The 16202-nt window shown below is 44.0% G+C and overlaps 1 protein-coding gene across 1 annotated transcript in view; it reads right to left on the bottom strand.

The window, feature by feature from the left end:
* Positions 1-15891, bottom strand: part of Nab1 (NGFI-A binding protein 1) — a 40223-nt gene extending 24332 nt beyond the window's left edge. The window contains exons 1-2 of the mRNA XM_036173263.1: positions 15698-15891; positions 5318-6152 (exon numbers count right to left, since the gene is read on the bottom strand). Coding sequence (XP_036029156.1) covers positions 5318-6133 — 816 coding nt within the window. The 5' untranslated portion in view covers positions 6134-6152; positions 15698-15891. The remainder of the gene's footprint in view (positions 1-5317; positions 6153-15697) is intronic.
* Positions 15892-16202: the final 311 nt, after the last annotated feature.

Genomic DNA, 16202 nt, shown 5'->3' with positions numbered 1-16202 from the left:
ATTTTTAGTGACCCAATTAACGCAACTGTCCATCAAGTATTGTTGACATGAAAACACCTGGCAAAGGCTGGATGACAGGGAGGCTCAAAAGGCAACTGGACTTTGTCTTTGGACATTCAAGAGGGCAAAGGCCATGGCTGCCCTCCTCCAAACAAAACACAACAAACTGTGATGATTAATTTCAATCGCCACCGTGATGAGACCTGGTAAATGGGCCTCAGGATGTGCCCATCAGCGGTTCTTCCATTAGGCTAGTTGGGGTAGGAAAGCACATTCACTGTGGTGGCACCATTCCCTGGGTTGAGATCCTAGATCAGGAGTTTGGCTTGTATCTCAATTGTTCTGTTTTTAAAACACTCTGACAAAAGCAACTCCAGAAAGAGTTTAATTTGGCTCATGGTCCAACATGGTGGGAAGTCAAGGCAGCAGATGCCTGGAGCAGTTACTCAGGTTGCATTTACGATCAGGAAGAACAGAGCAGTGCATGCTCACGACCAGTTCACTTTCTCCTCTCCTGCAGTCTAGGACAGTGGTTCTCAACCATCCTAATGCTATAACCTTTAACACAGCCCCTCATGTGGCGGTGACCCCCAACCATAAAATTATTTCATTGCTACTTCAGAACTGTAGTTTTGCTATTGTTATGAATTGTAGTGTAAATATTTTTGGAGATGAGGTTTGCCAGAAGGCTCGTGACTTGCAGGTTGAGAACTCCTGATCTAGGATCTCAATCCAGGGAATGGTGCCGCCACAGTGAATGTGCTTTCCTACCCCAACTAGCCTGGTGGAAGAACACTACAATTTATCTCTTAAAGCCATCCAAAGAAAACCCAACACCTCTTTTCAAGCGTCAGGGGCAGATACACGAAGTGAAGAAGCATCATCATTATGCACAGCGTGTTCTTGTTTGTGAGGGTCCCAGATCCAGTGTTTCTTCTCTCAAAACTGAAGCTGCTGGAATTTTCAGAAATATCTCAGCTCCGGCTTCTCACACTCCGCTGGCAGCTGACTGAGGTTGGCATCACTGTTTCGTGGGTCTGGGGCTTTACCTCCTTAGCAGCCGAGTCCCCACAGCTCTGGTAGAACTTTACGCTTATGTTTCTGCACTCTGAGTCCCCAACGCTCTGCTCCCTCACCATTTCCAATTTTCGGTTCCTTTCTCATTTTCCATCGACTCGAGATCCAAAGCATGCTGCCTGCCTGCTTCACCGCCTCTTATCTCCTACTGTACTTCTGGACAGATGACATCTTCTGCCTGCTGGAATTCCTCGTACCATGCCTGGAGCTGTACCTTGTCCTTCAGTATTTACCCCAAACCAAGAATGTGAGTGGTTCTACGTTTTATCATCTCCCGGCACTATGTGTGTGTGGTGTATGTGCACATCAGTGACCTATTCTTTGACTTTAAAAGTATAGAACAATGTTCCATTGTATAATTCTTTACTGTATAGGATACAATGCTTTGGGAAACAAATACAAAAATGTTTACCAAAAAAAAAAAAAAAAAATTCTACAGATTTGTTGGAGTTGACTTTTTCCCCTGGCATTGGAGATGGCCTCATGGCTTACACACCATCTATACCCTGCAGCAAGGCCTAGCATAAAAATAATTCTTTTGAATTGTTTAATTTAAGGAAGGATGCTTTTCATAGTAAAATTGATTAGGGCCATTACTATTTGTCTTATAAAAATCACTTTCACAGCCTGGCAGCGGCGGTGGCACACGCCTTTAATCCCAGCACTCGGGAGGCAGAGCCAGGCGGATCTCTGTGAGTTTGAGGCCAGCCTGGTCTACAGAGCAAGATCCAGGACAGGCACCAAAACTGCACGGAGAAACCCTGTCTAGAAAAAACCAAAAACAATAACAAAAAAATACTTTTATTTTTATAAAAATATGGGTTTTCTACTCAACTTTGTGTTTCATCCGCGAAACCTTAATATAAAAGATTGGTCAAAGCATGAAACTAAAACCGGCAAACCAACCTGCTTCACCCTTTCCTACTGGTTACTGCTCTCCAGCTGGAAGCCTTTATCCATTTACAAGTGACAGAGCAGCACTGAGTAGGGAACCCTCTGCGGCACGGGTCCCTGTGAAGCCAATTCCAGAGGGGAGCCGGCCCTCCAGGTCGGCCATTCTTGCTAACCAACTCCATACTCACAAACGTCGGCCTTCACATCCAAAACCATTTATTTTAAAAGCCAGATGGCGAAATTGCTGCCAACAAGGTTGACAAGAGTCAACCAGCGGCAGCCAGAAAGACTCTCATATCCTTCTGCCTCTGCTCATACCTTTAGCAGAGAAAAAACTAAGTATACGTGATATAGACATTCAACATACATAGAACTTGACCAACTAAGAAATGGACAAAATATATGTGAATAAAAGAATTACAGGGTTGGGGATTTAGTTCAGTGGTAGAGCATTTGCCTAGCAAGCACAAGGTCCTGGGTTCGACCCTCAGCTTCCAAAAAGAAAAAGAAAAAAAAAAAAGAATTACAGAATTAATGACTGAGGAATGTAAAAGATCTAAACAGGGAAAACCATACCTGGTACTCGAGCAGAGGTCCTATTACTATAAACATGCCAACTGTTACCAAGTTAACCTACATGGTACGACATTTCTAATCAAAATAACACTTTTTTTTTTTTAGAAACTTGATAAATATATGTAGAATTTTATTTGGAAGGAAAAATGTGTAAGATTACCAACACCTTAAAATCAAAACCCCAAAAAGCTGGAATGCAAGGGTACTACGGAAGTACTTGTTCTTCCATAGGGCAGGCTGCCCATGAGGTTACTCCAGCTATGCCGCCGAGGGCACAACACTCAGCTCAGACAAACAGGATCAGATCAACAGATACGGCTAAGGAAAAAGTGAAATGCCAAAGGAAGTGTGGTCACGGGTACAGTGTTATAAAGGACAAGGGCTTATGTCCAGAAAACGTAAGGAGCTCTTACTAATCATGGTTTGGTTTATTTTTTTGGTTTTTTGTTGGTTTGTTTGTTTTGGGGGCTTTTTGTTTTGTTTTGTTTTGTTTTTTTAAGACAGGGTCTCGCTATACAGCCCTGGCTGTCCTGGAACTCGCTCTGTAGACCAGGCTGGCCTCAAACTCACAGAGATCCTCCTGCCTCTGCCTCCCGAGTGCTGGGATTAAAGGTGTGCGCCACTCTGCCCAGAACCAATCAGTTTTTAAAAAGACAACTGCACTACTAGACTAGTTTTATGGACCTACAATTGCTTTTGTGTTATAGGGAAAGAAACTCATCATCCTCACTAGGAGTGCAAATCTGAGCAATACATTTTCATCCATTAACACTAGCAAAGATTAAAATGTAAAATTCATTACTAGCAAGTTGTGGGTAAACAGACAGTTGCATAGTGTTTTCAGCTTTTTAGAATGCAATTTAGCAGCAATTAGCAACAGAGTAAAACATCACATCTGCATACTCCCTGATCCCACAATTTATATGTTGGGATCCACTCCACCGAAGAATACGAACAAGACTGTAATCGTGTGACTGGGCTGGAGGTGGCTCAATGGTTAGGAATGCATACTGTTCTTGCAGAAGACCCTAGGTCAATCCCCAGCACCCATGTCAGGTGGTTCACAGCTGCCTATAACTCCAGCTCCTGGAGATCTGCCGCCTGTGCCCTCTGTGGGCACTAACATACATACCTACCCAATAGACCCACAGATGTAATTAAAAATAATAAATATTCTTAGGCGTGTGTCAGAATGTTCACATACCAGTATACGTAAACGTTTTAAACCGGCAACAACCTAAATGGCATTGCAAGGTGAAAAGTTAAAGGAATGGTGACCCATACGGCAGTCCACAGACAACTGGGCAGCTCTCTAGGGAAGCCTGGTGCTTCTCCACCACCAGAGGATTCCGGAAACCAGTTTGTGAAACATGACCTCACATTTGTACATGTAAAGGTAAGTCTTGGGAAGTTTACAAGTCAGGAATTTACATCCTTTTATATCGGAATACCTTCACAAAGAATATATGTTCCTTTTCATAATAAAGGATAAGACTAGGGGGAAGAAAGACCATGATACTGAATGAATACTATAGTCAACCTAAAACTTTTTCTGAGGGTTTTCTCCTTTCTTCTAAAGGGCATGTGGTTATTTTAAAAAAATCTTGTTCGATCCTCAGCTCAAAAAAAAAAAAAAAAATCTCACCAACAGAAGTCCTTTTCACTTCTGAAATGCATGGTTTTCTAAGTGCTCACTGGATACATTACTCTAGGGAAGCGACATCAGCCAGCTCGGGACAGACCAGGGTACAACACTACAGCCATGTTCTGGAGCCCCCCTGACAAAGGGGGCCCAGGAAGAAAGGAAATGGATAGGCCATTCTGCTTGCAAGAAAAGATCACAGCAAAGACAAGCTTACATGGGCACTGAATTTTCAAACAGACGGAGCCAGATAACAAGAGAAAGCAAGCAAGTGCAGATATACACATGTACACAACACAACATATGTGCGTGTATATACATGCACATATGCACACTTATGCAGAACACTTCTGCATAAAGTGCTGTGGAGATAAAACAATGAGACCTCTACATGCTGGCATCCAACCAAAACAAGATTCAAAGCTATAACCTTACCTCCAACATCACCTAATGTAACTGTTTTCTACACTAGCTGGAAGGTGCTTTATGTTCTGGTCATGTTTACTGTCTGGTTGTTGTTTTTTGTTGTTGTTGTTTGTTTTGATTTGTTTTCTTTTCTTACAAAGATTTACAAAAAAAAAAAAAAAGATTTTAAAACGAAGGTCCACTTTTAAAATCCTATTTTATTTCTTAACTAAAAAAACAAAACACCTTGCCAATGCAAAGATTATGCTTCACTGCTTGAATTCTGACAGTTTTCAAAAAACCTACCTTATATTGTAGTTTTAAAACTCAAATGTGTTTGAGTTCAACACAAGACAGCCCTAGGGCAACAAACAGCCTCTGCTCATAAGAGAGCTGTCATACTTGGGTATTTTCAGGGCTGCTCCTCCCCAGCAAACCATGAGCAAATTCCCTGCAGGGAACAGCAACGTGTGCACGTATGCACACATACACACACACACACACACACACACACAGATACACATACACACAGATACAGACACACATACATAGACAGACAAAGACAGACAGACACACACACAGAGATACACACACACACACACAGACAGACAGACACACATACATAGACAGACAAAGACAGACAGACACACACACACAGAGATACACACACACACACACACACACACACACACACACACACACACACACACACACCCTCCTTACCTCATGCAATGTGAGGTGTTTACCATCCTTTCTCTTGGAGTCAAACCGGCCATAGATGGCACTGTACTTTCGAATCTCCTCCTCTTTGTGTGGATCGTCGTCACTCATCTCGAAGATGTGACCAATCATTTTGGCCAACTTCTTATTGTTCTTGAGCAGCTCCTTCACCTCGTTCAAGTCACTTTTGGGCAGCGTGGAGGCCATCCGCTCCACACACTCAGCCACAGAGAGTGCAGCGGCAGCATCCAGGGCCTCGCTGCTTTCCTTCGGGGAGGCTGGGGAGCCCAGGTCCGCTGGGGACAGGCTGTGTTCACTCTCAGTGGCGTGGTGTCCTTGCCAGAGTCTGGACTCACTGACACTCTGCAGCGCCAAGCCTCCCACCTCTGACTTGCTCTGACCCAAGCTCTGCACACACGTGGTGGCGGCACACTTGGGGATTTTTAAATGTGGTTCCCTTGCACTGCTGTTCCTTTCGTGACTATTGTAGGATATTCCCAGCCACGTTGGGGACCCCTCTGGTAATTTATAGATGGGTATGCTGCTGACAGGAAGGGAAGTCAGTGGCTGGTTGAAAAGGCCGGGGTTTGTCACCCAGTCTCTCAAAGCCTTCTGTAGCCTTCTAACGTGGAGGGGCTTGCTCGCCATGCCCACAAGTGCCATGATTTCCAAGAATTCCTCTTCTCCAGCTTCACAAAGTTGCTGGACATCATCGCCACCTTGTTGGATAAAGGCATCAAAATAAGAAAGCAGGTTGGCTTTCTGCAATATTCTGTACAGCTGCAGCTCCCCCAGGGTCCTGGGCAAGGCTGTGGCCATTACTGTGGATGGGCTTAACCTACAAAAAGAAGAGAGCAAAGACTCACCATACTTGCTTCACGCTGTGAATGGGTTGAGACACGGCAAGACTGAGATAGGCAACACAAGACACAACACCTCTCCAGAGCAGCTGATGGTTAAGGGCGCTCTCTCCCGACACACCTACTTTATCCAACTCTTTACTCTAAACTGACCTCTGTGCTCAAAGGAAAACAGCCATAAACACGAGCTGGGAACTCAGACCAACACTCACAGGGTTTATCCCACATTTTCAGCTTTACATTTTTTTTTTTTCCCTTCATGATGTGGACATAGCATCCGGGAAGATGAACAAAAATTAGCAGGAAATAAGAGGCCATTACAGTACCATTCACCGAACTCTTTTTGTGTCTCATAACATGATAAATGCTATCATATTATGTCTCATCTTCATGTAAGCCCCCTGAGACATTCTAGCCATCTCAGTCTATAATCTAGCCAGTGAGAGAGACAGATTTCACTGTGAATTGAATTTAAGAGAACAGGTAGCATATTTAGAGACGGGTGGGATGAGGAAAGGAGCTATGAAATGTGTGACATACGGGATATGAAAGAAGACAGAGTTATCATTTATCAACACTTTCCATGAGTTCAGGAAGGAGAGCTGGCAAGAACATCTATTAGGCCAAGCAGCTTTGTAAGCAAGGCACCCACAGATTGAAAGGGGGCATTCACAGCAGGCCGACACCCTCACACCATGGGCATAAATGGAAGAGCATCTCTACTGTAGAGGGCAGCAACAGAAACAGAGATATGAGGAGCACACTGGAAAACAAAGAGTCACCATGCCCCGGACCTGTTTTCAAAAGCCACCTAGAATGCTATAGAAATTAGAATCTCAGCCACCCCAATGAAGAAGGAATCTCTTTATTACTCTAAGAACTACCTACTCAGCCTGGGACCTCCGAAATCCACATTTTGATCAACTACCAACCTCCTTCAACTCCATGGCTCTCTATTTACATGGACTAGTACAGACATGGCCTTATAAATTTCCAACACATTAAAAAAAAAATATTAAGAACTGTTCACTGGCTTCTGCTAACACCTAGAAAGGAAAAACATCTAGTGTGCTTATGAAAAACACTTCCTCAGTCCCTCAGCTCCAGCGTGTGAGACTCTGGATTTGGCAAATGACTCAAACTTACAAGATTCTCAGTCTATACATGTAGGCGACAAAAGCTACATGTTCTGGGACTGCCTCAGGACTTGGGTCTACATCATAGACATACCATCTCTGTCCTCCCAGTAAAAATTCTGTCTTTTAAATCACCGCAGTGAGGACCCATCTAGGAAGGGTCTACCATTGGACACTAGCCCCCAAAACACACCCTTGAGAGACAGACCAAGTTTAAGTGTGCATTAAAGTATGCTGTCGCAAACAGAAAGGCTCCTGGAGTGTGTCTGCGGTAGAAATTTACTTTCCCACCATTTACCTCATGTAGCTGCGCTACATGCCTTCACAGTAGCACAGAAAAAAAGACCCACACACATGAAAGCATGTATATGCAGTCTTCTCCATATGAGGACTGTAGCTTTACACAGTCTCCTGAGTGCTACACTAACTCACCATGTTTATTTCCCAGAGCACAGGATATAGGAAGCAATTCACAGTAACATTTAGATTAGCAGAATTTTTCAGACATTTTATAACAATGGGGGGGAAGAGTATTTATTAGACAAATATAAAAATACAGAAGGACCTTAGGACCCAAAAGACTCAACTTAGATTGTAGTCTTCTGAGGCAATGGTTTTACAAAATATCGGTTTTCAAGTCTTATCCTTCCTCCTGTACTGTACCCAGCCTCCTAGCTCTGGAGAGACAGTCCTTGTGGACTGGGGGAAAGTAGTACAATGTAAAGAATGATGGGAACAAATGTACATTTCCAAAGCCGAAATAACAGATGAAAGATGGACATACTGCTCAGAACCCCAGGAGACTTTCTAAAGACCTACACCCACAGGGGGGAGCGGAGGTTTCTCCCCAAGCTTTCTTTCCTGCTGGAAGATTGCATCAGTCTCCTTCAAAGCCCGCTGAGATCATTTAACACCCACCACTTTATACATTCACTTGCTTCGATTTAAAACTCGTATGAGATTTTCTGTTTCCACAAAATCCGTAACCATTCATGCTTCGCTATGAAGGACAAACGGGCTGAAAGCAAACTCCGCCTGTGTCTCTCTGAGCTGGGTACCAAGGGGTCTTAACACACCAATACATACACGTAGCTGATACAATAAAGCCACTCAGCTGAAAGCTACTGTATCTGGCTTGTTCCTCAACACCATGGAGCACCAGGTCAAGCCTGGCCTTTTCCTAAAAATCTGCGGTTTAAAGAAACCAATTGGCTCATTCTTGTTGTCTCCTAAAGGTTACCCAGGCCCCGCTGCCCTGCAAAGCATGTAATCCCTACACCTTGGTTGGCGAGAACCACAGCATTAGAAAGAGGAATTTAAAAACGGAGGGGAAAAAAAATGTCAGAATTAGTTCTAGACTGCTTACTGCGCACTAAAGCAAACCTCACCCAATGTTCTTAGCCCTCACACAGTGCTTCTCACAGAACTTTAGGCCACCTGCCTCATTCAAGCTATGCTAAGTGAAATGAACAGCTGTCTGGTCACAGCTCATCTCTTACTTTGCTAGGGGAACAGAATTTTCCAGGCCTGGGGCTAAAGATCCAGAGTAAGACAGAGAGGGGTCTTTCATGGTCAATCCCGCTGTGTCAGGACCCCCTGGGCTATCCAGAATCTTAGGGGACTGCTGGGCCACCTCCTTGCCATCTGCCATGTGCTGAGACATTGTTATCTGACTCTGGTAATGGCACACTGATTTCTTTTTCCATCATCTCCCGCTATATTCTAAGTTCGGTCACTCTTTGAAGATGTTGTTGGTGTGGAGGGGAATTTACTATGATGGACAGACTAGTCTCTGGTGGTCCTCTGCCTCAGCCTCCTTAGTTAGTGCTGAGATTTCAGCACAGGTGCAGGACCACAAACGTCTCTGAGAGTTCTGAACTTCATCTCTTTTCAAGTCTGCTGCATAATACCATGATGATTTCTCCTACACCCAAGGGTCAACTGTTACTGCAGGGAGTCACCAAATCTGTATCTGTAGCTTTGGCCAGGATTTCTTCAACCTGATCTACTTGTCACTCCTTTCTGAGAAACTGTTAAAGAGACACTAGTGTACAGATATGTAAGACTATACAAACCGAACTTTTACTGACAATAAATCATAAAGAAGCCTTTTGAAACAATTCTTTAGTAAACATGCAATTTTGCATTTTTAAAGATGAAAGCAAATTTACATGTTAAGGAGGTGGATGTGCTTGTCTTTACATAAAGAATGAAACCTTGTTTGAGTGTGTGAAATGCAGGACATCAGCACTATTTTTCAGAGCTGATCAATATTTTTATTTTAAAATCGTCCATGCTGAGGATGATGCTTCACATTAATATATAAAACAAAATGGCAGCAGCATGTTTAGGGCCACTTCAGAAATTGTTAGAAATTCAGTCCCAATCTTAAGCCAAAACTTATTTAATAAATTTGTGTGCTTATAAAGCTTGTCAGCAACTCAAAACAATTTTTAAACTCAAACATCCTAACATAATCAATCCACTGACATGCTAATTAGATGCCAGCTCACTATAGGATGATGGCAGAAAAATAATCTTTGCTTTCTGCAACTAAACTATTAGTTTCTATAAATGCAATGTTATATGTACAGTAAAAACAATGAAATTCATAACTTATAATCGCCTTGAATGTGAGTCAACAGGTTTCTGGTTGCATTTGTGGGTCTGTGGAGTGAAGGTTACTCAGTGCAAAGTGTTCCTGTTGTGTGTTCAGAACTAAGGCCCCAGTAAAGAAGCAGGAGGCAATATAGGCCGCCCTGCCAGAAACACCTCAGTTTCATTGTACCTTTAATTCTAAATCTTATGTTTATTTATTTGATTCTTATGGAGTTCCGAAACCACTTACTATTGCCAAAAACCTTCACTACTCCACACACTGAACTGCATGATTCCACATGGGGTCATGACCCATACTTTAAGAACCTGTGGGGTAACTCATGGGCAGAACATGAAGTCACTACAAAGAGATCTCAAAGTAAAAATGAAGCTTTTGTTGTTGTTGTTGTTGTTACAAATGAAAGTAAAAGAACACCTTTCTGACTTCATAAGATACAAACCGATTTAAAGTGTAACTAAATTTGTTACTTTGAGAGCGTTCTGTGTATTCTCAATGAACAATGTTAAAAGTAAAATAACCCTGAGTATTTGCAGGATTTTATTTTTGAAATAATTCTCGTATCTGAAATATTTGAGAATAATGAGCCTGAACAGTTGTTCTGGGCTATAATTTAGCATCACCCAAGGACTGCCAAAGCTTGCTTGGTGTGCCCCCAAACCAGGGTCTGGTCTCATCTTCTCCCTGTCCTCAGGATTCCCAGATCTGTTCTTTGCAATCCCTTGAGTCTTTCTTATTGCACTAGTTTTCCTGTTTCTCTGATGAATAAAAATGTTTCATCTTTGTTTTCTCCAATTCTTTTTTCAAATCTGTGGTTACTTAGGCCATATCATCAGCATCAGCCTTCTCTTTCTTTTCCCAAAGCCCCCAATTCTGGTTTTCATTGCTCCTTGGCCCCCACTTCAATCAGGCATGGTGTCTCACTCCTCTCTGTAAGTTAACACAGGCGATCTCATCTACTCATTTAGGGCCCAATAAAGCTAAAACCTTCCTTTTTGAAAAAAAAAAGGAAAAGGGGAAGTCCTGTGGGATGTTCTGTATGCTGTGAATATGTGTCACTCTGATTGGTTGATAAATAAAATGCTGATCGGCCAGTAGCCAGGCAAGAAGTGTAGTATAGGCAGGATAAGCAGAGAGGAGAATTCTGGGAACAGGAAGGCTGGCTGAGTCAAGAGTTGCCAGCCAGAGACAGAGGAAGCAAGAGGTGAAGGCAGAACTGAGAAAAGGTACCAAGCCATGTGGCTAAACATAATTAAGAATTATGGGTTAGTTTACGTGTAAGAGGTAGTCAATAGTTAGCCTGAGCTAATGGCCGAGCAGTTTTAATTAATATAAGCCTCTGTGTGTTTACTTGGGTCTGAGTGGCTGTGGACCGGGTACGACACAGGAAAACTTTCAGCCGCAGACCCCCACCCAAACCTGCCTTTCAAACCTTCTCTCGAGGCCTTGTCTTGGGTGTTCCACCATGGCCTTTCCACACACAGTCTGCCTATAGATTTTCTCTTGACTTTCAGAATGTTGCCAGTCATGGCTTCCTTCCTTTCTGTCCAACACCCTCCCCAGTTACTTTTTACTTATTCTGATATGTGAAGCTCTGAGCTAGCTGAGGATGCTGAGGAAAGGCTCCTTCATGAAGACCCAGTTCAGCCGAAGAACGTGTTATTAAGAACTATAATAAATACGATGCAATGCACTACACAAAAGAAGATATGGAACAAAGGACTTAACCCGGCTCTGAAAACAAGGGACTGCTTAGTTATAGGCACCCTAAAGGTAGGAATTAGCTCTCATTAATCTTTGCCTTACCTTTAGTCTCAGGAAAATGTTCTATGTATAATACTATTTCTATAAAGACAGTGAAGCCCAATGTTTGAATCAGACTCTGGTCAGTAGCCTCCTTTCATATTTCAAAAGGGATCCTCTCAGTCACCTCCTGTCCCAGTAAACTTCCAACCCAGCAGCAGCACATTCTTCTATATCCTGCTCCTCCAGGATTCCTCATTCACTCACCCTCAACACTACACTTTTATAGAGGGCTATGCTGCAGACTTTCATAACAGGCTATTTACTCAAGGGATCAAAGGATGAATGCCAAGTAAGGAACCACATATGGTCAGAACTGTAATAGATACTGTGTATGAAGTCAGCATTTTTTTTAAAGAATTTAGTTCGATCATGAAAGATCCTGAGTCATTTTTGCCTATGTGCCTAAAAATCCAATTCAGTGTGTGTTTCAAATCAACAACGAATCTCATAAATCATTACCCTTTACCAGATTCTTGTCTATTGGTAAATATTTTCCCTCAATGCCATAAGAATGACTGCCACATACACATTTAGCACCTGCGAATATATATTCTGAATGCTTTCGGGAAGTCTATGGCAGTCCAGAAGACTCTCCAAGGATTAGCAAGGAACCAAGAGAACATCTTGGTAAGGCCTGACTTATTCATGCACATAGTCTGATAGAAAACATTATGTAAAACCTTAATGAAGACCTCATGAGTCATGTCACTTACAGATAAAGGGAAATTAATTCCACTTGACTGTTTATCCCTTAACATCTAAGTGAGGTCTGGTCTGCCACCCTTGACAAGTGAAATTTTAAGTGTGAAGAGGGCACTGGCCGGAAAGCCTCTGAAGGACCAGCAAGTTTCAAAGTGTAGCTTGGAAACAGGCTTGGGAGAAGGCAGCAGTCACACAGCAAATGATGAGACTCAGCCTGGAAAGGGAGGGGCCTGTAGGAGATGGCGTTTTTCTCATTTCCAATGAGAAATCCAGAACTAGACATGTGGTTCAGCTGTGGTTCATAAAGACTGCAGAGTTCTTCTGGATACTTATCAGTTTCTGTGTGTTTCAAATTCCAAAGGATGCCCCCAGACACACTCACCAGGAAGCATGGGGGATGTGTATCTTGTTTGGACTTTGTTGATGCTGGAGGCTTAAGAGCCAGCCAGAAGAATGCTATGCACACACTCTACCATGAGCTACACTCTAAAGCCCACAGTGATAAATCCTAAGACAATCTCAGGTCTTACTGCTCACATAGCTATGAATTATACCCTTGGGTTCTAATGAATTTATGCTAATTTGGGAAAATTAAAGTGCTCTTCCCTATGGATTCTTCCCTCAATTCTGAATAAGACTGGGAGCAGTTGTTTGAGAGATTCTTTTTAATTCGGTCCAAATAATCAAAGAATAAGTTAAAACACATTTATTAGAATTAGAAAAAGATAAATCAGACTTACTTGGCTTTAAACAACTACATATTAATATCAACAGATAAACACTAGCATCTCATAGGATGGATAGGAATTCTTTAGCCAATAGGAAAGGCATATGACAGACATTAAGAGCATCTAGGTAGACTGCAAGAAATGTATACATATATAAAATCTGACGGTCTTCAGAAGTTCCTCTGTGAGAAGTCGTAACATACCATGTAAATTAATATACAGCCCCTAAATACAGTGTGTTGAAAAATGACATATTATTTGAAAACTTAATGATATGTTTTAGCTGTGAGAATTCTCAAGATGAGGATTAGTGCTTTCTTCCCCAGCATCAGCTTCTGAAATTTCCCTCCCGTTCCATTATTAAGATGAGAGAGTCTATTCTACTACTACATGAGTTACTGAACATGTCGGATCAGAAAGGAAATTCGCACTTACTGTAATAACTACATTATTCTTCTTTCTACCACTCAAGGAAGCAAAAGGACCTGCTGAGACAAGAGTGAGAGCCAAGCAAGGCACCTAAGCAACCTGACATTACACTCAAGTGCCTGTTTTTGATTCTGTAATATATTTGATAAAATCCATAATGAAATATGCACACGCAAGGGAGTTTCACATTAGCATGATCTTAAACTGTTCATAAAACGGTCACTTTCATGAAAGTAACCAAATATATGATGGCCCTGTGGTATCCAGAACACAGCTTCACATTATGTCAACAAAAACAGGTTTATTACAAGGGAAGTTAAGGCCTAACCATAGGGCAGATTCTCAGTCACCAAACACAAAAATCTAACACCCTTGTTTCCATCCAACCATTTTATACTCTAAAATTTGTCCATGAAATAAATTCTTCAAAGGTCTGCCTCACTTCACAATTTCTTTCAAAGCGTCCACCATACAAATTTTAATAAACCATTATGTCCTTAAAGTTGAAGTAAAAGAAATTATGAAACGCTTTAGCTGATTGTATTGTTTAAATAACAAAGAGGAAACAAGGCTAGGCGTTCCATAGGACAGTGGATGCCACTAACCAGCAACACAAAAGGAAAACTTCTGGTTTATTTAGGATTATGCAATTACATCCATTTACTTATTTGATGCAATTTATTAGACATAAAAACTCACTAAAATTCCCTGTATCAGCTGTATCAACCTTAAGAACTTGCCATCTGAAATACATTCACATCCAAGGCACAGAATGAAATAAAAACATCCAGTGCCCCAGTGTTTTTCTTCACGTTGCTACTGGTACAGTCCCACCTAAGAGGAGACAGTGTCAGGAGATAAAAAGTATGCTCAATAGTGGAAGGGCAGGTGAAGCAAAGATGCTCACATCAAAAAAGTAAAAACAAACAAAAAATTCTCCCTCACGTTCCTTAAAATTATTTCCTTTCAAGATGTAACGTTCCAATATCTAAACTGGAAACCGGGGTGAAAAAAAGCCGACCTTGATGCCCATCTACAAATTCTCCATAGCATCCTTATTAATCTGCTTACGCTTAGTGAAAGAAGAGAATTAAACGTCTAAATGATGCAAGGTGGGGGAAGAATCCTTCCATCAAAGTCACTTGGACTGGCTCATAAGCAGGGCATGAGGCAGCTCTTTCAACCTCAGGCAGATAATAGCCTCCACCCAAAACATTCTATGGACATCCTCTCTCCAACAGCTCCTCTTAAACCGGAACATGAATTATAAATACCATAACATGTATTCCACAAAGAAAGAAATTTGAAAAAGCGAATATTTAAAAGGGGTAATTTGCTCCGTGTACAAAACAGCGAGGCATCTTGAATGTGACTAATCTATTTTATATCCGGCTCCTCTGCAATCTAATATTACCTATTAAAAACTGCCAAAATATTTTTAAACGAGATTCCAGAATCTCCCTCCAGAGATTCTGATCTTTGCACTCCGTAAAGTTGGCAGGCACGTCACTGGCAAACCAATCAGTAGTGACAAGTTACTCCAAACCAGCTCTTTCAGATCAAACTGTAAATTAACAGGCACTCCAAAATCTCCCAAGCCTCCCTGAGCAAGGGCATGGTTCCTCCCGGTCGCCCGCTGCAAAACTTGGTCTGCACCACCTACAAACGCACATTCCAGCTTCTACCCCAGGAGTCTCTCTGCAGATATCCGGTTGGACCGCACTTGGGTGTTTCGTCCCCATAAGGTCACACACCTGCATCCAAAGCTCCTATGTCCTACACGTGTCTGCACACTCGCCACTCAGAGGCTCGGCGAGTCTCGCTTCCCTGCACCTGGCTGCCAAGTTTCAGAGAGAGAGAGCCACTTCCAAAGCAAAAACTCTCCTTCCGCTTTGCAAACAGAACTACAGTAGGAAGGGGCGGATAACAGGAAGAAAACGGAGACGGAGCGGGGCACTTTTAGGAAGTCCCCGATCGCCGCGGCGCTGGCTCCCCACGCGGGCCGGCGAGCGCCCCCCGCGCGCCCGGCCCCCCGAACCCCTCGCCCGCCGCCCGGGAGGACGCGCCCGCGCCCCTCCGCTCCAGCCCCGAGGCCCGCCCGGTACCTCCGCGGCCCGCGGCGGTGGCGGCGCGCTCGGCGACGACGGCGGCTCAGCCCGGCTCCTGCGGCGGCTGCAGCGGCCGGGACGCCCCCGCGCCCATCGAGGGGGGCAGGGACGCGGTGGGCGCGCGCTCCGTCCCCCGCCCGCCCCGACGGCGCTCGCTCGCTCGCTCGGCCGCGCGGGCGGAGGCTCTCGGGCGGAGGCGGGCGGCGGCGGCGGCCCCGGGGCGCCCTCCCTCGGCCGCTCCCGCCGCCCCTCCCTCTCCGTCTCCCTCCCCCTCTCCCTCCCCCGCCACCTCCGCCGCCGCCGCCGCCGCCCCCGCCCCCGCGCGGCGCGCTGTCACATCGGGAGATTCCGCTCTTGCTCCATTCGCCGCTCCGGCTCCCGCCCACGCGCGGCCGAGTGACGCAGATCCCGGCGTGGGCGGCCGCGGGGCGGGGGTGGGGGCCGGCGGGGCCGAGGCTCGGCGCGGTCCCCCGGGGTGGGGGGTAAGGAGGGTGGGGAGGCT

Source organism: Onychomys torridus, chromosome 23, assembly GCF_903995425.1.
Source record: "Onychomys torridus chromosome 23, mOncTor1.1, whole genome shotgun sequence".
In the NCBI taxonomy this organism is placed as follows: Eukaryota; Metazoa; Chordata; class Mammalia; order Rodentia; family Cricetidae; genus Onychomys; species Onychomys torridus.
Note: the sequence above shows the minus strand (reverse complement) of the source record. Positions and strands in the feature narration are given on the sequence as shown.